General features: G+C 30.4%; 2 protein-coding genes and 1 long non-coding RNA gene across 3 annotated transcripts in view; 1 reads left to right on the top strand and 2 right to left on the bottom strand.

The window, feature by feature from the left end:
* LOC132049288 (small ribosomal subunit protein eS28-like) overlaps window positions 1-26,943 on the bottom strand; it is an 83,919-nt gene that overhangs the window by 31,917 nt on the left and 25,059 nt on the right. The window lies entirely within an intron of this gene.
* LOC132049283 (uncharacterized) lies at window positions 7,532-8,891 on the top strand. Its single transcript, XR_009413071.1, has 2 exons — window positions 7,532-8,446; window positions 8,687-8,891. It is a non-coding gene; the product is annotated as an uncharacterized LOC132049283 (long non-coding RNA).
* On the bottom strand, window positions 9,598-10,957 carry LOC132049282 (F-box/kelch-repeat protein At1g15670-like). The gene has a single exon (XM_059440031.1). The coding sequence runs from the start codon at window positions 10,907-10,909 to the stop codon at window positions 9,869-9,871; it is 1,041 nt and encodes a 346-aa protein (XP_059296014.1). The 5' UTR covers window positions 10,910-10,957; the 3' UTR covers window positions 9,598-9,868.

Raw genomic sequence — 26,943 nt, 5'->3', positions numbered from 1 at the left:
TGTTACTATTGGAGCATGTGACTCACATCACATTATGCTTACTGCATGGAAAACTTATCCATTAATGGACTCAATCTATATCAATGAGTTAGCTATAACTAATACTTTTTTGTTTTTTTTCACCATACGACTAATACTTGTAGTGTTGAAAATTAGTGCACTTTTTTGTCAGGCCACTGAGGTCTGAAATCATTGGAGAAAATTAAATTCTTGGAATAATTTTCAAAAAAGATCAACAGATCTGATTAAGAGCAATAGGAGGAAATGATCTCCTATTCCAAATTACGACTTGAATAGAATAAAAAAGATCTTTAAAAGATACTTATGATATGTGTTATTTACAATTTTTTTACAAATCTTCTGCGGAAAATGTCTTATAGCGAAATGAATATGATTAATGGACTATAAAACCAATTCTTCCGAGCAATAGACACTCTAATAATCGAAGGAATATGCTATTAACGTGACTGATTTTTAATTAAAAAAGTTTAGCCGATCAAAATAGACTTGTCATTTTCAAGAAGATATTTAATCCATATATACTTCCACTTTAGTCTGTTTAAGCAAGTCTATGGGTAATTAAATATTTACCCATTTAATCCTTTTCCCTTGTTTTCTCCTTCATGTCTCTATCTGTTAGTACAAAAATTTCTTTTAAAATGTGTTCATTTGTCAATTAGTGTGTGTCATTCTTTTGGTTTCTAGGGAAGTGGAGAATGACCTATTTACTTGTCAATTTATGTTTCGATCTTTTTTAAATCTTTTAACTGATGTGACAAGTGACATTTTTTACAAAACACAATTAGCAAAATACAATTTATAATTATTCAGAAAGTAACGACACCGCCCCACGACAATAATAGCCAGTAGTATAATAAGTCAAAAGAAGGGACATTACCATCTAATTAACCATTGAGACTAAACCATACGTGATTGAATTTAAATCATAGCCGTCGCAATAGTGGAATCTTATTATTAGACAAACATTCTGAACATTCAACAACATAACTTACATAATAATTTTCATATATCAAACATAATCAAGGCAGACCACTACTATATATCCATGCGGTACTAATTTCACATATTTTTGCGAGTTGTCAAAGACTCTGATTATGATATTTGAAATTCCTCTCTTATCGTTTTGAACACTTGTACATGACTCAGAAAAATATCAAAAGGAGTTGAAGTGAAAGGAAAAGATAGAAAAATTGGGACAGGGGGTGATATTTACTTGTTAGAGAATATCTTTAGTAAGAATAATTAAGTCTCTAAGGAACAAACAAAACATTTATCAAAAATTAAAATTTAGAAATCGATAGTAGTAAATTGTGAAATTAAGACGGAATCTACATGCACGACGAAATGACACGTAAAATCATTGATGCTGTGAGAACAATCAATTCTTCAATGTTGTTTACTAATTCCTGACTTGAACGCAAATTGAATAACGAGACATAAATAGATAACACTAAAAGCTATAAGTTCCTAAAACAAGACTCAAAGAGGAAGGGAATAATCATTTAGTTTGACACGCAATTTGAATTCACAAGTAATGTAACACTTAAATAAGGGGCATGTGCAAGTGTATCACAAGTCCAGTGTATTATTATAATTATGGGGGAAACGTAACCTTCTTATATGGTTGCAAGTGTATATAATATCCAAAATAGAAGAAATGCCTTTTGGAAGAAGTGAAATTTGGTATTATCTTAAAGAGCTAAAAGGGAAGTGGTCCTATATTTTGTATTCTTCTAGAAGCATTTCCTTAGGCAATGCTCCATATATGTACAACCATTTTAGAACCAAGAAACAAATTAAGTGCTTTCCTCGTCTTTTCTAAAAGAAACGTTCAAGATATATACAAACATTAATGGGTATCATTAAATAAAACTAATGACCTAACCTCAAAACAATAATATTCTAATACTTTCGAAAGATTGAGATTAGGTATTATGAGCAAAATATGGAAGTGGTTCAAGTCTTCTAGAAGCATTTCTTTTAACTAACGCTACGTATAATGTCTGTATACTTTATTTAGTCTCAAATAATATGTCGTGTGATAAATTGTGTTTGCTTTGAAATATTTGATGTTTACAAAAATATATATTTTTATACTATTTTTCAAATCACCTGTGCTGCAGCAATCAGTAGAATAGAGCAAAGGTATTGGAGCAGCACAATTGAATTTTCCAAAAATAATGACTTTGATCCAAAAATGAGAAACTGTTATTTTCTTTTTTAATCTTTGACCAAGGAGGTGAGATTAGTAAAATTCTCGAAATATTGATCAGTGCAGCATCTACTTTCCATTCCACCCAAAATATTTTCAAACAATTTTCTCCATGACAGTACGTGGTAAAAGTATTCTTAGAGACATCTAGCCTCTAAATTTAGAATTCAAAAGATACTCAAAGAAAATTGTGAAAAGGCTTCATTGTTTTTAAGACTTTCGGGGACAAATAGAATCTTGATCAATTCCATGTCTTCCAATTGCAAACAAGCAGTCTTGATTGACTTCCAAGGCAGGAATATTATTATTATTTACATAAATGTCGACCATAACTATTACTACTAATATATTCTTAACTTTTCTTCAAGTAATGTATGGAGATCACTTCTTATTCTTGAAGTCACAATAATATTCTTATATAGTTTAACCTTCGTTAATTCAAATCCTCAATTTTGTTCAAAAGTCAAACTCCAAATATTTCTTCTATGGAGAAAAAAGGACTCGTAGTTATTTATACTTTTGTTCCTCTTTTTTTTTTTTTTCATAACAACATTAATTGAAAGAAATTTTTATTAATCATTCTTAATTGCTGTTTAGTACTTTGTTTAACATATTTCAGGTGGAAAGCTAAGTTGACATTTCTTTTATACTCAAATAATTAGTTGACATAATTTGGCAAATTAGAAGCAGCATTTGCATATCATGCCATGTTCATTTTCTCCGGAATAAGAGGCCAAGTTTGAGAAAACTTTAATTTATTAACCACTTGGATTTTGTGTGCATGCATTTATATCCTAAAACTATCGCCTGAAGCTATCGAAGCAAATTCAATTTGGTCAACTAACTATACTTGACCAAAAAGCAATGTTAGATGTGGTTTATCACTTTTTTGTGTTTGTCCACAAGAAATCCTCAAAAATCAACGATGAATGAAACATTCGTAAAATATTTCGACATCCTAAAAGGCAAAAGCATGTACGTACAATTTTTTTGGTAAAAAGGGCATTTTATTTACCATAAGAGATATTACGTACAAATGAAGTCATTATAGAGAAATTCGCTACAGCAGTTAAAAAAAAAAAAATACATACAACAAAAAATACCGTTATAAAGAAGTTTTGACGGTACATTCTTCAAGCAAACAACATACATAATCAGGGCCTAATGCTCTGCAATATACACTGTCAATCTTTACACCATGACTTTTCTACCAATACCAAAAACCTTATCCATATATTTGTACTTCCAAAACATAAGGCACAAAATGGTTTCTTTATTAAGAGATATTTTCTTGCACCCCATTGTTTGAGAGGGACAATTTTGTCTTTATCATCCTTTTTCCAAAAAAATTGTGGGGCAACCACTTTAGTCACTTTATCTCCCTAAGTCATCAAATCCAAACTAAATAATTCATCCGATCAACTCCATTGAAATGTTCATCTAAAATATCCAAAGAAAGCTTTTCAAAAGTTTCCTTCATGGCTTCAATCACATTCAGTCATTCACTCTACATCAGAAAAACTGCTTCTATTATTAAAGAATGTCATTTGAAGCGCATTAGTCCAAGATTATCATTTTCGATCTTAGTGATTTCTTGTCAAAACCACGAACCAAGTGATCCCAAAAACGCGAAAACGGTGAAGCAAATCAACAAGGGTGTATTTCCACAACTTATATTTAGTGTGGGAAAATTGGGAAAGGGCTTAAAGGATAATTTAAGTCCAAAACAGAAGGGTGATTGGAAGGATTTGACCTTAATGAGCTTATCATTTGCTGTGTATGTATACATTTCTCAGAAACTTGTTTGTGCTTATTGTGCTTGGACGGCCCTTGTTGGACAAACTTGGTAGGTCAATTCAACGGCGAATTCAGAATTTTAGAAACAGTTGTTCTGTTTCTTATATGTACCTATTTTTATTTTTATTTTTATTCTTTAACATAGTAATATGTATTTTTAAGATTTGAATTCGATTAAATCTACGTCGTCAACTCTACATTGCCACTGGTGATGAATCCAACATTCATGGTCTTTCCTCAATTTCCCCTTCCCTGTGTAAAGCAAAAGATAGTTCTTGATTTTACCTCCCCCATTTATTTCTCTGGTTTCCAAATGCAGAGATTCTTGTCTTTACATATACAAGGATTGTACCATAAGTTGTGACTTGTTCTTAATTTATTTATGCTTGTATCTAGTAAATGTTTTTGATTAATTGCCTTTTTATTACGTACTATAGTGTCTATATGATAATTAGAGCTTACAGTTATTCCACTTGCTGCACACTAGGAAAAACTTAAATATCGAAAATATGGACTCTCAACTATGTACACAGAAAATATACGAAAAAGGGATATCGTTAGTACTTAATTGACAGCATCCTGACTTGATTTGGGAGCAAAGATAGCCTAATCTAGGGTCCTTTTAGTTTAGATTTAAAAAAAAAAAAAATTCAAAACCAAGGGAACTTGGCTTAAACGTGATTGAATAAGGATGACTAAGTCGATATTATTAGACAATATAGTGGACTTTGAGTCTAATTCAACTCTAACAACTAGTTAATAATGTGAAGATTATCAAGAACATATATAAGAAAACAACATCTTATTCTTTTTTAACTGCCTATTTATATTTTCCCCCCTTCTTTTAACCGATACAGGACAATTACTCACTTCTAAACACTCAGGATTGACATATGTAGCATGAACAGCATAAAATGAGGTCCAACTTCTAATAAATCAAGAATAAAATGATCTAACTCTGAAACAAATGTATTGACAGCCCAACAAACAGGATTTTGCTTTTGAACATTGACTTAGATAAGCAAGCAGCGTGTGATGCAGAGTGAATTTAATTTGCCCCCATGCTGACTGACAATGTTATCCAAATTCCAACTAATTGGCCCTACAAAATTGCTCCTTTGAAGTTTGAAGTAGCTTTTCTCACTTTTGGTGGGCCCTCTTAGCAAAATGATTTAAACACACTGCAGTTCGAAAAATTCGTTTAGAACAGTCATTCTTTAAACGGCGGTCCACTTGGAACACCCAAAATATAAAAGCTCCAAATCCATGTTGTTGATATTCCTTCTTCCGGATTTACAAATACGAGTTCAATATATGAAATTTATGAGTTTGAATCTGGAACTCTTCATAATCATTGAATTTACTAGGTCTAGAATTAATTATTTGTACTTGTTTATATTAGGTGTGCGGATAAAATTCATATTGGTATATGAGAAAAGATAGAAGATACATATAAGGTATAACAATACTCTAAGCGGCGTGAGATTTTTTGAGGAAAACTGTACGGGTTTGGCCCAAACCGGATAATACCATATCATGTTAAGAGTATCTTTTGACTGTTTTAACCCAATTAGTATATATCAGAGCCAATAATTCGTCGAGACGAGTATGAAGATGGCGAAGTGATAACGTGAAGCCCCATTGACTACCCGTTTGCAAAATTGGTTTGTAACTATTGTTTCGTGTAGCTTGGAGACGCATACACCAAAAGAAAAAAAGAAAAAAATGTGATTTGAAGGCCAAAAATACTCAGAAAATTTGGGTATAGAAAATCTCTACATTACTGAGAATAAAGTCCTACATTTATAGCTCAAAAGAAAAGAAATTAGTACATACAAGGTGTAAGAATAATCTTAAAGGTTGTTTGAGGAAAATCGTGTAAGTTTGACTTAAAGGGAAAAATATTATTACTATACAATAAGGTCTTTTTGCCACACTATTTTGGTCACAATGGCCAAAATAGAGTAAATTCATATGACTATTTAGGTCAAATTTAATAATTTATGCTACTTAATGTTATTTTCATCTTTTCTTCTTAAAGTTTATCTTAATTTAAAATTGTAAAATAGAGGTTATGGTGATTTTTATATAAATGTGACCAAATTTGAATCAAATTGGTGTGACAATTTAGCAACTCTCATTATTATATTAACATTATCTTTTGGTTATTTTAGTTCAACAATTTAACTAGTAAATTTTCCAGCTCAAATATCATATTTGACTTCCAAGTCAAGGCTATTAATTTTAGATAAACCCATTTGTTAAAACTCTAACATCCGCCCGTACTAATTTATCTCTCACTGCTAATTCAGTTAAGAAAGTCAAATTGATATCTACATCTATAATGAAAAGGCTTAATGCATATGCGGCCTCATGTTTACAACCTCTAAACTCGTCTCTGGTTCGCCTATCAAACATAATTCGATTATATATATATATATATATATATATATATATATATATATATATATATATATATATATAATTATGCCATCTTTTAACTAAAATTAGTTGCAATTGAGAGAGAAAAAAAGAGTGACTCTTAATTAAGCTAGCAGTGGAAGGACAACATTAACAGAAATCGACACATCCATGACTTAAAGAATAGCTTACCACATGTCTAAAATATTACTCCACTTTCATTTCTCCAATTCAATTTTTGCTTCTAATAAAAATCAGATTTAGGGGGTTTGATAGACACACTTGAGAACGAGTGTAGGGGTTCAATACGAACAACGCTTAATTGAGGTGTCAAAATGAAAAAAAAAGGGATAAGTTTAAGGAGGCGCATATGTATTAAGCCTAATGAAAATGACTGTAATTACTTGATCTCTTAAGTACGAATTCATTATTCATTGTTTTATTTGTGGGAAAGGAAAAAGTACAAGACAACCATTTGCTGTAAATGAGTCACCAAATTTAATGTTGTACTATCAAAAATCAAATTTACCTATGATATTTGTAGAGTACAGACAACTGCACACAGCAAACCTGGGGAAAAGGAAAAAAAAAAAGGACAACTGAATACCAGCTTATAGATGCAGACGTTATTTCGACGGTTTTGCGAAACATTCGTCTTTCGTCCGGACGGGTATACAATTAATTGAAATTCAAATACATAAACTTTAAGATTAGAAAAAGAAGCAAATATATCTATTAGGATACAAAGAATAATTTACTATTCTTTGTTTAAGTAAAATAAAAAAGTTTGGCCTCGAAAGCTATATATACTAAGTACAGATTAGGATACAAAGAATAATTTACGTAGGCCAGCTTATACGTATTTTGACAATGTCACCGAATAGATACTACTTCTCATAAGCTTGCGTACCAAGGAATTGTGCTTTATCCATCAAAAGTTATTTAGATACGAAAAATCACATACTCTTTTTGTCTCTGCTAAAACCTTATATCCTAATCTTTAGGTTGAAATTGATAATATAATAATTTTTTTTTTTTTTTTTTTTTTTTTTTGAAAATTCAACTTAACGATTGGGGGGTTCAATTTTTTAAATGCTGCAATGGATGAATTTCTTGAAAATTCAAATTAACGATGGGAAAAAGGCATGATGGAAGAAGATTGTCAAATCTTCATTTTAGTTGCTTGAGAGAGTTGAATTCATAATTTCAACCTTTTTTTTTTTTCTATATAAATTAATGTAGGAAGAGGCGTACCGTGTATGTTTAGAGTATTCAATTTAATCTAGCAACAATCACGTATTAGTGGCATCTATGGGAAAGTAACAGGAGTATTAACTAATATGCATACTCTGACCATCAAAATTCAAAAGGTATGATAGAATGATTTGAATTTCTTCATTTTAATTTTAGACTTGGATCCGAGAAGTTGAACTTGAACTTAAGTATTCTTTAATAGAAGACACTTATTTTTACTGTCCCAATTTGATGAGAATTTAAATTAATTGAATCGTTAAATTTTGAATATTGAAATCCAAATAGGTGTTTCTTTTCTTTTTTTTTTCTTTTTTTTGGAGGGAACATAGGTGATAGGAGAATTGCTTTTGAAGAATTTCTCAAATTACAAATAGTGCAACAATGAATCCACAACTTGTAAAGACGATGACCCACATTTGCTTTTACTTTAACTTTCTCTTCCCAAATTGATGAAAAAAAGCTCTTGAATATTTGAGGGGACATTTTTGGATAATATATCCGAATTGTCTTTCATAAGAAAATAGTTACAGCTCATTGTTCTTATCCACTTTCCTTATGGAGTACCTGAAATGGCAAATTGTTTACTACCTATATATAATGGGGCCTCCAATTTGGCAATTGCCAATTTTATAAGTACGTGGCCTTGGCATTTCTATCTTCCCCCCGACAAACGTCTGATATTTGTACTGGTATCAACTTTAGAGGATTCAATGTGCTTGCTTATTAGAATTTTACTGTAAGGTAAACTTACTAGGTCGTCTTACAATTTGTTCGATCAAATTTTAAGGAATAAAATGCCTTTTAAAAAAAAGAAAAATTGGTGTTTTTGGAGAGTTGAAGTGTTTGTTTTTATAAAAGACTGCATCTTGTGAGATTTCACTAAGTAAGTTGTTATTATTGTTGTTGAAGTGTTTGTTTTTAAAAACATATATATCTCTAAAAAATGGTGAAACTTATTGTATTGCTATGACTTTGCTCCAGGTGCAAAAAGCATGCTCAAAATATATTGTGAGAACGTTGGAAAGCGCGCATGGATACAAACTAGTGTTGAATTGAATGTTAGTCATAGCTATTTATGTATGAAGTTACTCAAGTCCTAACGTCAAAATACAATAGTTTCATTATTTTTAAAGTTAATATGTATAATATTTTTTACATATAAATTTATTTTGTTCGATTCAATGTCTTTCCGGTTCCAGAGTGAGCACTACTATCTTGATGAATGCAATAGTAACCAAGATCCTTTATAAAATTAAACATTTACAATCTAATAATTCAATACGATAAGTGTTTATTTATAATTTCATTTAAAAAAAATCAATAATCAATTCAATAAAGTTCAATTCGATCAATTTTTTATAAACTATTGACACACTAATTGTCATTATCAACAAGAAGGAAAAGAAGGACAACTAAAATGACAACGGACTAAATCTACTTGGCTAAGATAGCAAATAAAAGGAAACAAGGGGTACTAACAAAAGCTACTTGCCAAAATACTTCAAATATTAATTTACGAAAAAGTGCTATCCAAAATAACTACTACTACTAAACTTTAGTAAAAAAATTGGCAAACAAGCTTTCAACGGTTTTTGCCAGTCGTCAAGTAGCTTTTGTACTTTGTTCCAACAAAGGATATTCCACCACATTTACACTTTTTGCGACAGTAATACTATTAAACAAAACAAAAACGAAAAATCACCTCACTTACAAACTACTGAGAAAAGTTGTCACTTGCCATTAACGTAGTAAAAACGAATTTGAATTGAAAGTTGAACTATAAAGTCTATGGGTAAAATAATAGTATTACAATTACACAAAGACGAAGTCAACTAAATGAACAGCTCAATGGCGGAGGTTACAATCCAAAATGCAACATCACAAAGTTCGAATTTTCAATAAGAAAATTACCATTACTCAAATTGACATTTTTTAAAGCGGAGAATTACATACCAAAAGAAAATTGTACTATAGTTACTAACATTGCTTCTCTATTTTACTATACTATACTATACAATACCATACTCCAAACATAGTTTTACATAAAAAGACTACTATGCTTAAAAGCTCAGCGCTACTATAAAGGCTGAGTGGAAACAAACCAAAAAAAAAAAAAAAAAACATATTTTACATTTAATACTTACAATAATATTATCCAAAATTTCAGATCTCCACACAGCAACCAGATTGCACAAATCCTGAAAACTCATCAGGAACATCAATTTTCACCAATTTACTATTCTGCCCTTCTTTTTTGTTGTCTTTTTCCACTAAGAAAAATCCATGTGGGGCACCTTGATAAGCTGACCCGGTAACCAAGGTCCAATTACCAAGATCCACACCACATGCTCCGACTTTAACATTCGGGTCGGATTCAGCCCAACATGTTAATTTTCCATTTTTACCCCCTACACCTACACATGCTCTAGGACATTGAGTTGATCCCCATGCATTTTCAACACGTGTCCACTCACCTGTACTGATTTCATACACCTCAGCACTACTTTTAAATCTCCCTTGACTTTCAGTATCATACCCGCTTACAACCCAAAAACCCGACCCGATTACAACACCTTCACACTCATCTCGTTCCTCACTCATCCGAGGCAACTCAGTCCACTCGTTCAACCCAATATCGAAAACCCACGCGCTACTCAGCGCGTTCTTACACTCGTCATGACCGCCCGCTATAAACACACGCCCCCCACTGGGTCCCATAGCGAAAAACGAACGCGCTTGGGGCATATCTTTGCACTGAGTCCACGCGCGAGTCATAAAATCATAAACAAAAACATCCTTAATCGGATCCCATGTTGTTGGGTTCCAACCGCCCATTACAATAAGCTTCCCCTCTGTTGTCCCAATTTGACAGAACATAGGTAACCCGTCTGGGTATTTTGGGATCGGGTCGACCCGATCCCAAATACGGGTTACCGAATCGAACACCGAGATAGCGTATCTCGGTTGTCCGACAGGTTTGGAATCTGATGGAGCTGGTAGTGCTTGTACTAAACAAGCGGCTTTATGGGTATAACCTGTTTTTTTACGATGGTAATAAAAAGCTTTGCTTTGTAAAAGACGACACCATTTTTGACAAACACGAGAAGCAACTTTGTGCGTTGAATAGTGTAATCGGGTCAAGCATTCAAGAGCAATTTCTTCGGGTACACCCGGAAGTAACTCAGTAAACCCGTCTTGGTTCATTTTTTTTGGATTTTTTTCTAGAAGGTTTGGGGTTTTTTTTTTTTTGTTTGATTGAAGAAAGATGGAGTGATGCAGAAATTTGGGGATATTACGTGGGTATTTATAGTAAGAGAAAGAAGATTGTGAGAAAAAAGACTGTCACTTGATATCTTACGGTTGATGTGCTAAGATTGTTACACGTGGTGATCATCGATTTGGCTGCTTGATACCGACCTTTAACATAAAGTGCGGCCACTCCTCATGGTAAAAAAAATCCATGAGATGCTCGTATACTTTTGGCTTTCTCAAGATTTAATTTGCGTGAATTTTGATAAATATTTTAAAATGTACTCCTTCTGTTCACTTTTATTTATCTAATATTTTAAAAATAGATTTTTATTTTACTTATCATTTTTAGTTTATCAAGATAAGATAATTTTTTTTTCTGTTTTACCCATAATATTAAATATTCATTTCAAATTATTTTTCAAATCTAATAAAAATATGCATCAATTAACATGGGTATATTGATAAATTATGCACTTTATTTATTATTTCTTAAAAAATTGCCGCAGATAACAAAAATTACAAAAAAAAATAAACGGAGTTAGTATTTCATCAAGTTAATATGAGAAAATTTACAATTTATAGTAATTTTTATGTAATTTTCGAATATATAAATTTTAATCGTAAAATATTAAGTTAACCTAATTAATTTAGCTTTAAAATTTTGTTGAATCAACTCTGAAAAGGGAAAAAGTGTCGCACGAACGGTGATTTGAATTTTCCTAACCTTTTGTCCCTTTTATGACTAAAGTAAAAAATGAATATTGATTCACCTTTTACATTTTTCTTTATCTCCTTTAACAGCATTGAGCATACAATGAGTATTTTTAGTTCTAGTTACGAAATTAATACATCAAATTATATTATTACATGACCTAAGGTCCGAAATAGGAAATCGAATTATCAAACCGAAATCAAATAAATTGAAACGAACATACCAAAATCAGTTGAATTTTAGTGCTAGTTACGAATTAATACATCCACGTTTACAGTTGGATAATTGAAATCGTTCGATGTCATAATTGTGCTATTTCAAACTTATTGATGTTCCGACATAGATGCGTGAATAAAGCAATAGAATTTAATTGTGTAACTTCGTGTTTATTCCAAAAAATGATGGTGATTTTAATTGCATGGGTATATCATCTAGCCACGAAATTCCCTTTTTACCTTACATGCAATTATATATGTTTTGATTTTTCTAGGTGTCTTGAATGAAACGAAATTGTGTGATCCGAAACACATTAACATTCACATGATTATAAGAGTATGTCATTAAAAATAAAAATAAAATATTTAAGTTAGAGAATATTTATAAAAAAGGTATCATTTCTTTTTTAATGAAACTAAAAATCATCAAATAAAATGAAACAGAAAAAGTTTAATCTAAGCACGAGCCAATGGCATGTATTTATTTATTTTGGCCAAATAAATGTCACTGATAACAAATTTGTCCTTTCGAATACGCGATATGAGCGAGGTATATCATATGAACTGGTGTTATGTCTTATCAAGATTAAGAAATTCACTTAAAATATCATTTATACTTCATAAATTTGTTAGTCTTTTTCTTTGACCCATTCTTCATCATGGGCATAATTTGGTGATGATCTCAAATCAGTAACCATTGTGGAACATGCAGGCATGCAAAAAGAGGACATATGGATATCAGGGTGAGGTTGAGCCCAAATTTATTAGCATAATCTAAATGTATCTAGAAGAATATATAAACAGACAATAGAGAGAATCTTTGCCAATACATACAAAAGAAAGAAAGACACTAGCAAAAGGAATAACATAGTAGAAATTGAATGGCCATTTGGAGAAAAAAGATAAGTGGTGCGGTTTTCTTAAGAAAAAAAAAAAAAAGAAGTGGCCCACTATATATGTAAAAATATTAAAAATTGAGAAAACTGTGTGATGGGAGATGAACTCTTCTAGCTTGTTTAGCCAATCTTAAAATAAGGTGTTTTGATTAAGTTATTTGAAGAAAATAAGTGTTTTTGAGAGTAGCAGAAGTTATTTTTTTAAAATTAAAAAATAAGTTTTCTTTAAAAATATTTTTAAGAAAATACACTTCGAGATACTTTTTAAAAGTTTAATCATACACTAATTACTGTTTAAATTTTAAATTAATTGTCTAAGATTGCTTTCATCAAAAAAATATTTTAAAAAAACACTTTTCAAAATAAGTAAACTTAATAAGCAAGCCAAACACGCTATTCATCGGTTTATCTCAATGCCTGCCACGTGGCAGATAAACTTTATGATATACGAGTATAACTCAAACTCATACTTCCTAGCAATGTTTTAAAAGGCGAGGGCGTAAGGCGGGGCGTTTTACGTACTTTCAAATGGTGCGTAAGTTGAAAGACGGGCGTAAGCCCCATGGGGTTTTATTTTTTAGTATTTTATAAAATGATATAATTATAATAAATACTTTAAATAAAATGAAATAGCGTAAAAAATTAAAGAAAAAATATAAATAAGTGATATATATATATATATAATAGATTGTTTTAGTTTTTTTTTTTTTTTTGGGGTATATATATATATATATATATATATATATATATATATATATATATATATATATATATATATATATATATATATATATATATATATAATATAAAATTAATTAGAACAATCTATTATACGCTACTTACAAGTACAAGTAAGATAGTAGAAGACAAGATAAATAATTGGAAAAGAATATATATTAGGATTCTAATAAAAAAATGTCTTGACTTTTAAATTTAATGCGCGGCCTTTTTAAAACATTTGAGTAATTGCATGTTGACTTTTGAGAATTTATTATATTAAGGACTTATTTAAAAAATTTCGTTTTAGTTTGAAGAAGTTTTTCGGGCTTACGCCCTAACACGCCCCAACTCAAAAAACTCGCCCCCAAACTCCCGGCAGACGCCCAATACGCGCTACCATCGCCCGGGCATTTTGTGACGCCCGCCCTCAGGCTCGCCCCGGGGCTAGCCCCGAAAACGCCTTTTAAAACACTACTTCCTAGTCAGCTTCTCGGTATCAACAAGAGAATCAATTGCCGACGTGGGTCCCGCATTGTCTCTAGGAAAAAGAAGACAAAGAAATCTCCTTTTCTTTAAACACAATTCAAAATAGTAGCTATTTTTGAACTGAAAGATAATATAGCAGATTCAGAATTCATTAAAAAATATAACCAGTTTTTGAAATTTATGACACTATCATACATTTCGAACTTAAAAGATAAACCTCCATATCCTGAATGAAATTTAGATATTATCGTGAAGTTTCATTTTTATAAGTTCGTAGTCAATGATAGTAGCATAGATTTCAAAATTTATGATAGTATCTGAATTTTCACCTGTTTAAGTTCTAAATTTTGTGATACTATCATGATATTTTCGAATTAAAAGTGATTATTTTTCACGGATTTTTAAATATAGGCCATTTTTCTTTTTGAGAAGTGGTTAGCCAGTACAATTTTTACTTTTAAGAGAATTTTACGTAACAAGAATTTACATTAATTGGACTAATAAATTTTTAATACGAAATATTTTATTTTATTTTTTATTTAAAATCCCCCTTAAAATTAGCACAAGTGGTCTGTGATTGGATACAGTGTGTTCCTTGATGTTTTGAAGGTGACTTGACAAAGTAATGATTTAAAAAAATTAATATTATTAAAAGCTTAGGATTTGGATAGGGCTTCCATGTTCTTTGATTGTTTATCCATTCAGAAAAACAACGAACTTATCCGGACAACAAGTGAATCAATCAGTGAATGGTTTTCCTGTTTGCATATTCTGATCAGTTTGTGATATGAGGCCCACAGTATAAGTTTCATCCGGGGAAAATGATATATTAATACTTGTTAAGATCTTATATTACATGACATAACGGTATTTTTTTTATTTATAAAATATATCAATTTAATTACAAAATATATCAGTTATGAAAAAATTAAGAGCACACCCTTTTTCATATATTATGGGCTGAAACTCCAATTTCATGTAGATGATGCGCTAATATTCCAATTCCCACAAATATACAGAACATCAAACTTCAGATATAAGTGCTCGTGAATTTTCCTTTTCCTCCAAGCACGCTGATAAATCTTTAGCTAATATGGGCCGTCTAATAAGCCATTTAGCAAAGGCAAAGATGTTCTTGAGCCCTGCTTTTTTTATATTAGACGGAATTTAAAAATAAATCCTCTTCTTTTTTCTCATTTGTTCAGATTGGTAAGATCATCTGTTAGTTTGTTCGCTTTGTTATTTTCAAGGTAAGAATACTGCAATAAGCTAGATATTAGAATTGTTGTACAGCATATCATAATTTCGATAAAATGATCAAAATGGTCCTTAAGGTATGGGTTTTGGTTCCATTTGGTGTATACACATTATTGGAGCAGTCCTTGATGATTTAGTTTTGCTGCGAGAGTTGGGGGTTTGGATTCCATGAAGGATAATTTGACGAATCTATTGAATAATTAGTTTGTGTTTATGTTTATAGGTTTTACATAATTAGGGATTTGAATTAGTTTCTGGAAAGTTTTCTAATTATTATGATTTTTAATAGTTTAGTTCTTACGAGATTGGGTAATGAATTGTATGAATAATGATAGAATCGTGAATTATGTAAAGCATAAACTGTATGATGGTAGAATCATGACTTATGTTTCATATTTTTTTTTCTTTTTAAGTTTCCTATGTTCTTGTGTTGTATTAAATTTGTGTGAAAGTTGTATATAATCTAACTGAAAATTATACACAAAAATATGAGCGAAATTCTAATCCTTAAGCAAGAAATACATATTTCATACCTATTTCACTGTTCATGCACCAAAATTTGAGTGAAATTTTTAAGCCTTGAGTGAGATATACACATTTCATACATAAAATTCTGAGTGAAAATTTTAAGCTTTGAGCGAGATATACACATTTCATACACAAAATTTTGAGCGAAAATTTTCGTATATGTTTTGTAAGAAATCTATTAGTATGTTTTGTAAACTGAAAAGTATCGTCATATTTTGTAAACATACCCTATTCTTATGTATATATAGGTTATTCTCTCTTAAAGGGTATGGGTTCTTGCTCTCCTAAAGCTATGGGTTCTTGTGCTTCAATATTATATCTGACGGAAAGCATTATGCATAATGTATCAACTTTATATGAAGTGTATAAAAAGTTTTTGTACATAAATATGAGCTAAATCGGATAACAAACTCAAAATATGAGCTACGTGATGTAAATATTTTCAACAATAGATATAGAACGCTATTTTCCCTTCTTTGCCCTTAAACAAAAGAACATTTTGATATTAATCAAAGTGTCAGATTCAGGATTTTTTAATTATGAAAATTTAAAATTTAATAAAGTACTAAGCACATGAAAAAATTAAAAGGATTCAATATCTTCGATATACAATAAAAGATAATCTTGATTTTGTATATGATGAAAAAGATTCGGATGAACCACCGCTCTTTACGCCCCTTACTCCGTCCTTACCAACGACCATGACAAAAAAGGTTATTAAGGTCATTTGATTATATATGAAGTCAGTGGTGGCCAGGGTGTTCACCCGAACCCCCTTCGGTAAAAAATTACCATGTATACACAAGATTAAAATTATTTTTAATGTATAAATAGTAGATATTGAACCCTCTTGGCTTCCTCGTTTTTAACTCTTTTATATTTTTGAACTCTCTAGTGAAAAATTCTGGCTCCGCGACTGTATGAAGTAACATCACGGACAATAAACGTAAAACAATTTTGCAATCACTATTCTTTTGTGCTAGTATGTGAATTAATACAGATATTACTATATTATATACAGTTCGAATAGAAGCTATAGTAATAAATTTATCGAACACTCAGATATGCATTAGGCAGTGACTTGTAATCCTGTTTAGATGCGTATATTTCACCTAACACTCTATGGCATTTTGGGTAAAGTATTTATCCGAAATGGCCATAGGTTTTTTTTTTTTTTTTTTTTTTTTTACATTTTGTTGCCTTCATTCCATTTAAAAAAAAAAAACATAATTACTCGAGATAGCCACCCCCCTTCCCCTCATATCAAACTCCAAGATGCTATTTATCCTTCCAAATCTCTTTCTAATGTTGGTATTTTTTTAAGGGTAAAGTGTGTATAAAACACATACATTATGTTACACTTTTAACACTGTATATGCAACACCTCGTATCTTTAACCTAAGCTTTAACCATGATCCTAGACTTAGAAAATCAGATAAAGGATGTGAGAATTGAAATTTCCCTATTCAGTTGTAAAATGGGGTTTACGCCCGTGAACAAGGACCGTATTTCAAAGATACGGCCGTAATTCAAGTCGTAAACTGGTACCAAGGATTTCTGAGCATTCTGGAATTTGGCATTTGGATGTTACATTGTTAAATACGGACCGTATTTCAGTATACGACCCGTATTTCAAAACGTAAACTGGTACCAAGGATTTCTGAGCATTCTGGAATTTGGCATTTGGATGTTACATTGTTAAATACGGATCGTATTTCAAAATACGGCCCGTATTTCAAAACATATTTGGAATTTGGGAAAACTTCCTAGATGAAAGTTGTAGAGCTTTGAAATACCTTTCCAACGGTATATTACAGGTCAAACGGACATCCGTGCAAAGAGTTATGGCCATTTTATCGAAGAGACGTATGCGTCCATACGAATACGGACCGTATTTCAAAATACGGCCCGTTTTTCAAAATACGGCGAAGACTTTGCTGGACGTAAAATGCAATTTTCCAAACACTATATATTCGTCCATATCGCTCAAATCATTATTTTTCATTCCTTCAAGCCCTAGAACGACCTCCTACCCTCTTCCATCATCAAGAACACCAAGGTAAGTCTACTCTAATTATTCCAAGTCAATTCTAATACATATCCTTGTAATCTAAACAAGAAATCATCATTTCTAAAACTAGGGTTTTCAAGAAAACCCATCTCAATGTTCAAGAATTCAAGATTTTGAAAATCATCTTCAAAGCTCAAGTCTTTAATTCAAGTTTTGGAGCGACTAAGGTATGTAAAGTTACTATCTACGTGTGGGAACATCATTGTTCTTCCCCACGCCTCAAAATCCATAAATTATGATTCTCTACGAAAACTAGGGTTTTCGATACCATGCTCATGACAACCCTAGGTCAATGTCCATGATTATATTATGTATAAATTGCTATTATTCTATCATTGTGTTCTTAATAACTCCATATGATTATTGAGAATTAGTCCGTAATCCATGAAAACCCATATCTTGTATTCCATGGGTTCTTGCATGCATGTTTTTTACTAAGAATGATTATTTCATAAATATCTTATATGTCTACAAGTTTTCATGTAATTGTATTTTATAACTATATTCATGCCATGACTCAAGATACATACATGCTAAATACAAGTTATTTCATGAAACCATGTTTACAAGTTATTTCATGAAACCATGTTTACAAGACAAGTACAAGTAATTCACGAAAATCATGGGCTTCTTAGCCAACTATCTTATGTTCATGTTTTTGGGAGTTGCACGAATTACCGAGAAGGCTCAGATAGCCTGAAACTACGTAGCCACCGTAGGACAAGGATCGCTCCGCCCAGTTAGGACGATAATTTAATTTTACAACGAATGGATCCATCAGCACATTACCACCTTATACCCGGCAAGGTATGGGGCTCGCCGGTCCGGCGAGGTATCGGACTCCACGTACCCACGTGGTGATATCACGTATGGTCGGTTTATGAAATGCTCTCCTACTTATCATGTTTTACGTATGTTATATATATATGTATCCATGTTCATGCTCATGTTCATGTCCAGGTTTTCAGTTTCAGTTCTTATCATGTTATTCCATGTCCCGTGTTATTTCTTTCAGTTGCTTTACATACCAAGATTCTAATGTGCCGACGTCCCTTTATTGCTCGGGGCCGCATTTCACGATGCGAGTACGGATCTGACGGACGACGCCTCTACTCATTAGGATCTGCAACGCACCGGGCCATTGGTGAGCCCAATCTCATTCGTGGTTTAGACATTGTCATTCTTTAATTAGTTTTGCATCTAAAGGTATCTTTGGGCCTTGTCCCGATAAGTATGTTTTCCATCGGATGATAGAGGTTTCATATACTAGATAAGTCAGTTATGTGATGTCAGACATTCGGAGTCGTATAGCCATTTTGGCTCATTCATGTTATTTCCGCACTCATGTTTAAAATAATACTTTTATTAAGTATTATGACTTACTACGTTTTATAAAGGCGCATCATGCATTTACGTTATATTCCGCTCATGTTATGCCTTATGATGATTCAAAGAAGCCATGTGATTCGCTCGGTCACATGCAGTAAGGCACCGAGTGCCGTATTTCACTCAGGCCATGGTTCGGGGCGTGACAGTATAAACACTGTATAACACTGTATAACACTGCATAACACTGTAGAAGTGTGTATAAACAACTCTTAGACGTTATTATATATTTTTATACAAGATTTACACATTATCTACAGTAGGTGTATAAAGTTGTATATTATTGTATAAAGTTGTACATTGTTGTATATTGCTGTATATACAAGTTGCGGCCATGATTTGTGGGGTCATAGGTTTGTAATTTAAAAATGTGGCTACGCAAATATAATTTTGTGTGCTAAATTATACATTACTGAAATTCCCCCTTTATTGATAAGACATTAAGACAGAATATTACCTCCAATTATAAAATTTCGAAGATACAAATATCTTTACTGTGGACTTGTTCAATTTCTAACAATACTTAGGGAGATTATTATAGTAACTACTATTAGTTTTGCCATTTTACAAACATTTGATTAGATTAATTTTAGAGAAACCTTCTGGAAACATTAGCATGATGTTTTTGTTGTTATAAAAATAGACTTAGTCAACTATCCTAGCTATCTTTTGTTAAAGAAATAAAATGGTATCTTACCTATGCTTGCATTATCTTAAATTATTTGGATGTGATGTTAGAAGGAACCCACTTATTTACAAACTGATTATTATTATTACAAGTTACAACCATATCATATACTAGTAAATTATATAATATTTTATATTTCCTATATAGAAGCATGGGTTTTACGCATGGTAGCCCTATACTCATGCATTAAAAAATAAAAATAAATCTCCAAATTTATATCCCCCTAAAATAAATAAAAAAAAAAAAAAAAACACCAAGCAATATTTTAAAAAAAAAAAAAAAAAAAGACAAATCACCACTCGAAATGAAGCTCATTTGCGGCAACCCGAAATTCGGAAAACTGCCGAAAAAAAAAAAATGTAAGACCGGTATTAAAAAATCAAACTCGACGTCCATCTCTATCTTAATCCACTCATGATTAATCATATTTCAATGTCGACAATGTTCCTATAATGTGAAGGTTTGAAATTTTGGAAAAAATACCCGAAGAATAATTAAATCTTTTAAACTCAACACAAAGGAAAGCAAAAAGGCACAAATTCTTGAACAGTCACAAACTCAAAAAAAAGCAAAAAAAAAAAAATTGGCTCTAATAAAAAAAAATTTGGTCACTATAAGTCGAACCCCATATGAATACTTTGTCCAAAAGCATAGATAATACACAAAAAATAAGAGGGTCATAAGCAATGTTAAAAAAAAAAAAAGCAATGTTAAAAAAAAAAATGTGCACCCCATATTAAAAAATCAAACAATATTCATGTAATTCCCAAAGTATCCCCACTAAGTCAATAATGGTGGATTCATTGCCACATGCGTATCAACCCATTAGTGGGAGCAAATGAAATTATTGTACAATAAAAAACATGGACCCTATATTATTGTTTTTCTTCAAAAGGTTAAGTAGCCAAACCATAAGTGGACCCCACCATCTCCAAACTCATAAAAAAAAAGTGGACCCCAAGCAATATCAAAAAAAAAAAAGTGAACCCCATATTAAAAAAACAAGCAATGTTAAAAAAAAAAAACGTGCACTCCATATTAAAAAATCAAACAATATTCATGTAATTCCCAGAGTATCCCCATTAAGTCAATAATGGTGGATTCATTGCCACATGCGTATCAACCCATTAGGGGGAGCAAATGAAATTATTGTACAACAAAAAACATGGACCCCATATTATTGCTTTTCTTCAAAAGGTTAAGTAGCCAAACCATACAATTTCCTTTCTTTTCTTATATTAGCCTGAGATCTAATCTAGATATTTAAATATTGTATTTGCTATTCCGCCATGTCATTTATTTGTTATGTTTACTAAAATAAATATACCCGAAGTTGCTACGACACATCTTACCTTTCCATGGGCCCTATTACCCCCCTAAACTTATTTAAAACGGAATAATTACCCCCCTAAACGCTGATGTGGCAAGGAGAGTGTGTTTAATTTTGAGAGAGTGAGAAACATAAAAAAGGGAAAACTTAATTTTTTCTTTCTTAAAAATCTGCATTTTCTTAAAATTTGAAAATAAATCTAGTCTTCCACATTTAGTTTTTAAAAAACGGGTTTTCCACATGCTAAGAAAATACTTAAATTTTTCAAAATTTTATAAAAATTCATTTTTTTCACATTTTTGGCAAGAAAAACACTTTTCCGGATTTTATTTGAAAAATAAAAGTGTCCTAAGAAAATGAAATCATGAAAATCAAGATTTTTTAAGACATTTTAAAAAAAAAATCAAGTTTTCCATATTTTTAACAAATCCATTTTTCCATATTTAAAAAAAATAAATCATTTTTCGCTTTTTTTTTTTTTTTTAAAAACGGGTTTTAAAAATCTTTTTTTTAAAAGAAAATTCAGTTTTTAATCCGTGTTTTCAGTTTTTTTTTTTTTTTTAAATGTGTTTAAAAAAAATCAAATTTTAAAATTAAAAAAAAAAAAACGGGTTTTAAAACTCATTTTTTTAATGAAAATTCAGTTTTTATTTTTATTTTTTAAAAAAATTGACACATAAGTCAAAAAATTAAAAAAAAAAGAAGAAAACAAATAAATACACATGTGGCAAGGAGAGTGTATGTCACTCTCCCATATGAGAGTGAGCGTCAGCGTTTAGGGGGGTAATTATTCCGTTTTAAATAAGTTTACGGGGGTAATAGGACCCTGGGAAAGGTAAGGTGTGTCGTAGCAATTTCGGGTATAGTTCAGGGGGGTAATAGTGTCTTATCCCTAAAATATTTATATTTTAAAATAAGATAGAATTTAATTACTTTTTCATTTTTTTCCGTACTCTAATAAATATGAAATGATATTAATGTCGTAAAAGAAAAAATAATATTCAATGGAGATCAAATAATTAATAAGGTAAATTAGTCAAATTATAATTCTAATTGACGTTTCCTTAAAAAATCGTGCAAAAGACAACATGACAAGTAAAATGAGCTAAACCAAGAATATTTACCAAAAATTAAAATATAGTAGTTCTTCATTTAAATAGAAAATCAAATTTCTACTTTGTTTCGTTTTAAACATGTAAATTAATTTAATAATTAGAATTAGAATTATCCAAATCAAAATTTGATAAAAAATAATAAGTATTGTTTAGGTCCAATCTACATACATTAACAATAGAATATTTTACACCTTTAAATTAATCGAATTAAAATTCAAAGTATCAACTGATGCTTAAATATTGCTATTGTTTTATCTCAAAGAGAGGAAAATAGTTTCCTTTTAAACAAGTCTTCTCTTTTAAAAAGTATTAATAAATTTTTGCCAACTTTGTGTAGCAAACACTAATATAATAAAGTTTTGAATACGGAGCACAAACTACAATGTTATATTAATCGTATTTTAAACATAGTATATATATACACACTATATATATCAAAAAAAAAAAGTGAACTCCATATTAAAAAAATAAGCACTGTTAAAAAAAAAAAGTTCACCCCATATTAAAAAATCAAATAATATTCATGCAATTCCCAAAGTATCCCCACTAAGTCAAAAATGGTAGATTCATTGCCACATGCGTATCAACCCATTAGTGAGAGCAAATGAAATTATTATACAGCAAAAAACATGGACCCCATATTATTGCTTTTCTTCAAAAAGTTAAGTAGCCAAACCATACAATTTCCTTTATTTTCTTATGTTAGCCTGAGATCTAATCTAGATATTTAACTGTTGTATTTGCTATTCCGCCATGTCATTTATTTGTTATGTTTAATATTTATATTTTAAAATAAGATGGAATTTAATTACTTTTTCATTTTTTTTTCCTTACTCTAATAAATGTGAAGAGAGATTAATGTCGTAAAAGAAAAAATAATATTCAATGGAGATCAAATAATTAATAAGGTAAATTAGTCAAATCTAATTCTAATTGACGTTTCCCTTAAAAACCGTGCAAAAGACAACGTGACAAGTAAAATGAGCCAAACCAAGAATATTTACCAAAAATTTAAAAATAGTAGTTCTTCACTTAAATAGAAAATTAAATTTCTACTTTGTTTCGTTTTAAACATGTAAAACTAATTTAATAATTTGAATTATCCAAATCAAAATTTGATAAAAAATAATAAGTATTGTTTAGGTCCAATCTACATACATTAACAATAGAATATTTTACACCTTTAAATTAATCGAATTAAAATTTAAAGTATCAACTGATGCTTAAATATTGCTATTGTTTTATCTCAAAGAGAGGAAAATAGTTTCCTTTTAAACAAGTCTTCTCTTTTAAAAAGTATTAATAAATTTTTGCTAACTTTGTATTTGTAGCAAACACTAATTTAATAAAGTTTTGGATACGGAGCACAAACTAGAATGTTATATTAATCGTGTTTTGAATGTAGCATATATATATATATATATATATATATATATATATATATATATATATATATATATATAGTGCAAATTATGTTTATAAAATATATATATATATATATATTATCACTACCCAAATACAACTATATACACATAGATACACTATAATTCAAAGTGTTGAGCTAGTAAAAATTAAATACCAGCCCATTTGAAGGGCAAATTGGTCAAAGCACTTGCCATTGAATAATTCCATTAGTTAAAAGTAGAATTTTACGTAGCTTAGTATTAAATATATTCATACTCTCCCTTGCTATTTTGCCCCTGCTCATAAAAATTGCATCAGAACAGATGATGTCATTTTAAGTGGCAGGTATTAATTATGTTTTCAGCCAGGTGTCACTTTTACACTCTTTTTACTTTTCACTGTTTTATCATAGTCACATAATTTCACTTAATAAACAAATAACATTTACATATATGTATTAATGTTCATCTATATATGTGCATCGACGGTGCAAATTTAGGTATGTTTATTAGCGATTATAAAATATATATATATATATATATATATATATATATATATATATATATATATATATATATATATATATGCACTATCACTACCCAATACATAAATCTTTACAATTGTACATAACTACATACACATAGATGCACTATATAATCCAAAGTGTTGGGCTCGTGCGCAGCACGGGCATACGCCGTCTAGTATATTATAGAAACATGAGTTTGGAGGAGGATCGTATCCCCATTAAGTCAATAATGGTGGATTCATTGCCACATGCGTGTCAACCCATTAGTGGGAGCAAATGAAATCATTGTACAACAAAAAATGTGGATCCCATATTATTGCTTTTCTTCAGAAGATTAAGTAGCCAAACCATACAATTTTCTTTCTTTTCTTATATTAGACTGAGATCTAATCTAGATATTTAAATGTTGTATTTGCTATTCCGCCATGTCATTTATTTGTTATGTTTACTAAAATAAATATACTTAAAATATTTATATTTTAAAATAAGATAGAATTTAATTACTTTTCATTTTTATTCTTACTCTAATAAATGTGAAAAGAGATTAATGTCGTAAAAGAAAAAATAATATTAAATGGAGATCAAATAATAAATAAGGCAAATTAGTCAAATTATAATTCTAATTGACGATTTCTTAAAAAAACACATGCAAAAGACAACACGACAAGTAAAATGAGCTAAACCAAGAATATTCACCAAAAATTAAAAAATAGTAGTTCTTCGTTTAAATAGAAAATTAAATTTCTACTTTGTTTCGTTTTAAACATGTAAAATTAATTTAATAATTTGAATTAGAATTATCCAAACCAAAATTTGATAAAAAATAATATATATTGTTTAGGTCCAATCTACATACATTAACAATAGAATATTTTACACCTTTAAATTAATCGAATTAAAATTCAAAGTATCAACTGATGCTTAAATATTGCTATTGTTTTGTCTCAAAGAGAGGAAAATAGTTTCCTTTTAAACAAGTCTTCTCTTTTAAAAAGTATTAATAAATTTTTGCAAACTTTGTATTCGTAGCAAACACTAATATAATAAAGTTTTGGATACGAAACACAAACTACAATGTTATATTAATCATGTTTTGAACATAGAGTGTGTGTGTGTATATAAAAAACAGTGCAAACTTATGTATATTTATTAGCAATATAAAAAATATATATTATCACTAACCAAACACAATTACATACACATAGATACACTATAATCCAAAGTGTTGTGCGCACGGGCATAGGCCTTCTGGTTTACGTTATATTTATTGCTTTACTTCTTTCTTAAGCTTTCAGGGCCCATTGTCAGGCAACAAGATACCTCCTTTTGTTATTCTTTTTTTTTTTTTTTTCTGTTTTTTTGATTTAGGGGTTTTGGGGTGGGGCGGGGGGGGGGGGGGGGAGGAAGTGGTACAAGAAAATCTAAAGTATCCTAGATTGCAAAATCAGAATTAAGCAGGGTAAAACAGACAAAAACATTGTTTGAAACTGTGGGTCTGGGACAGACACTAGACCAGTTGCCGTGAGATTTGAGAATACAATTAAGGAACGAAACATTATAATTTGTTTAGAACTCAAGGTTATGGACAAACACTACACAACATGCAACAAGAAGAAGTGCAACTTGCACATAGAATCATAAGGTCAATTTCCTTTCGGAGCATTAAAATTTGGCATAACAAAAAAGTCTATCTGCAATATGAGATAGTTCATAAGTATTAGTTTTGGTATTTGCTATGAAAACAATAATAATATGTTCAAAGTTCCTGCTCTTCCAATTTGTACTGTGAATTCAGGATTCAAACATTGTGAGTTCTGAATTGGAGTGAATTGTGAAATGTATATTTAACTTTATCTTTATTAACCGTTGTGAATATATATAGAACTTGATCGCTCTATCGAATATGCAAACTCATTTTTGTATCTGCTCCTATATATTCATAAAGATATAGACAAAAAAAGTTCTCGAATACTAGCAGACCACTTAGGTTGCGTTTGGTATGAAAGAAAATACTTTTTTTTTTTTTTGAATAAGCGACTTTCGTATCTATTTTCTGATGTTTCATAAGTAACAGAAATTATTATATCAAAAGCATTTATATACATAATTTAGGCAAATGTTATGAAGGCGATGGTAGGATGGGAGTGAGGGGTGGAGGTAGGGGTGGGGGTTGTGGTCCGTGGCGGTTGTGGTAAGACAATTCATTTATGTAACAGGTTTTTTTTACTAGCACATTTTTCGGATTGTTAAGTTTTTTATTTATTAAAAATTATTTTAAAAAATATTTTGATCAATCAAAAATAAAAATATTTCCTCTGTGCTAAGCGCCAAGATAACAACTCTGATTGCTTGATACTTTATTTCTTCGAATTGTTATTTTACATCAAAGTCTCTTTGTTTTGCAGAATTAATATTCCCTAATGATGAGACCCATGTGCTACTCCTTTTTTTAAATTAAATTTGTTTGCTTTTTCCACACGATAAGACCATCATAATAATATTTTTGAATATATTAAAGTTATGCATACGGTAATGGCGAGCATTCTTCTCCTTGTACTAATTTGATATTTGTATTATTAGTTATTAAACAATTGATTGAAACGAAAAGATTCAGTATGAAAAAAGGACCCACATTGAGGGAGAGGAGAAGGA

Source organism: Lycium ferocissimum, chromosome 3 (assembly GCF_029784015.1).
Source record: "Lycium ferocissimum isolate CSIRO_LF1 chromosome 3, AGI_CSIRO_Lferr_CH_V1, whole genome shotgun sequence".
NCBI lineage: Eukaryota > Viridiplantae > Streptophyta > Magnoliopsida > Solanales > Solanaceae > Lycium > Lycium ferocissimum.
Note: the sequence above shows the minus strand (reverse complement) of the source record. Positions and strands in the feature narration are given on the sequence as shown.

Excerpts from the sequence above, each read along its gene's own strand:
- LOC132049282 (XM_059440031.1), bottom strand. The coding sequence starts at position 10,909 with ATGAACCAAGACGGGTTTACTGAGTTACTTCCGGGTGTACCCGAAGAA.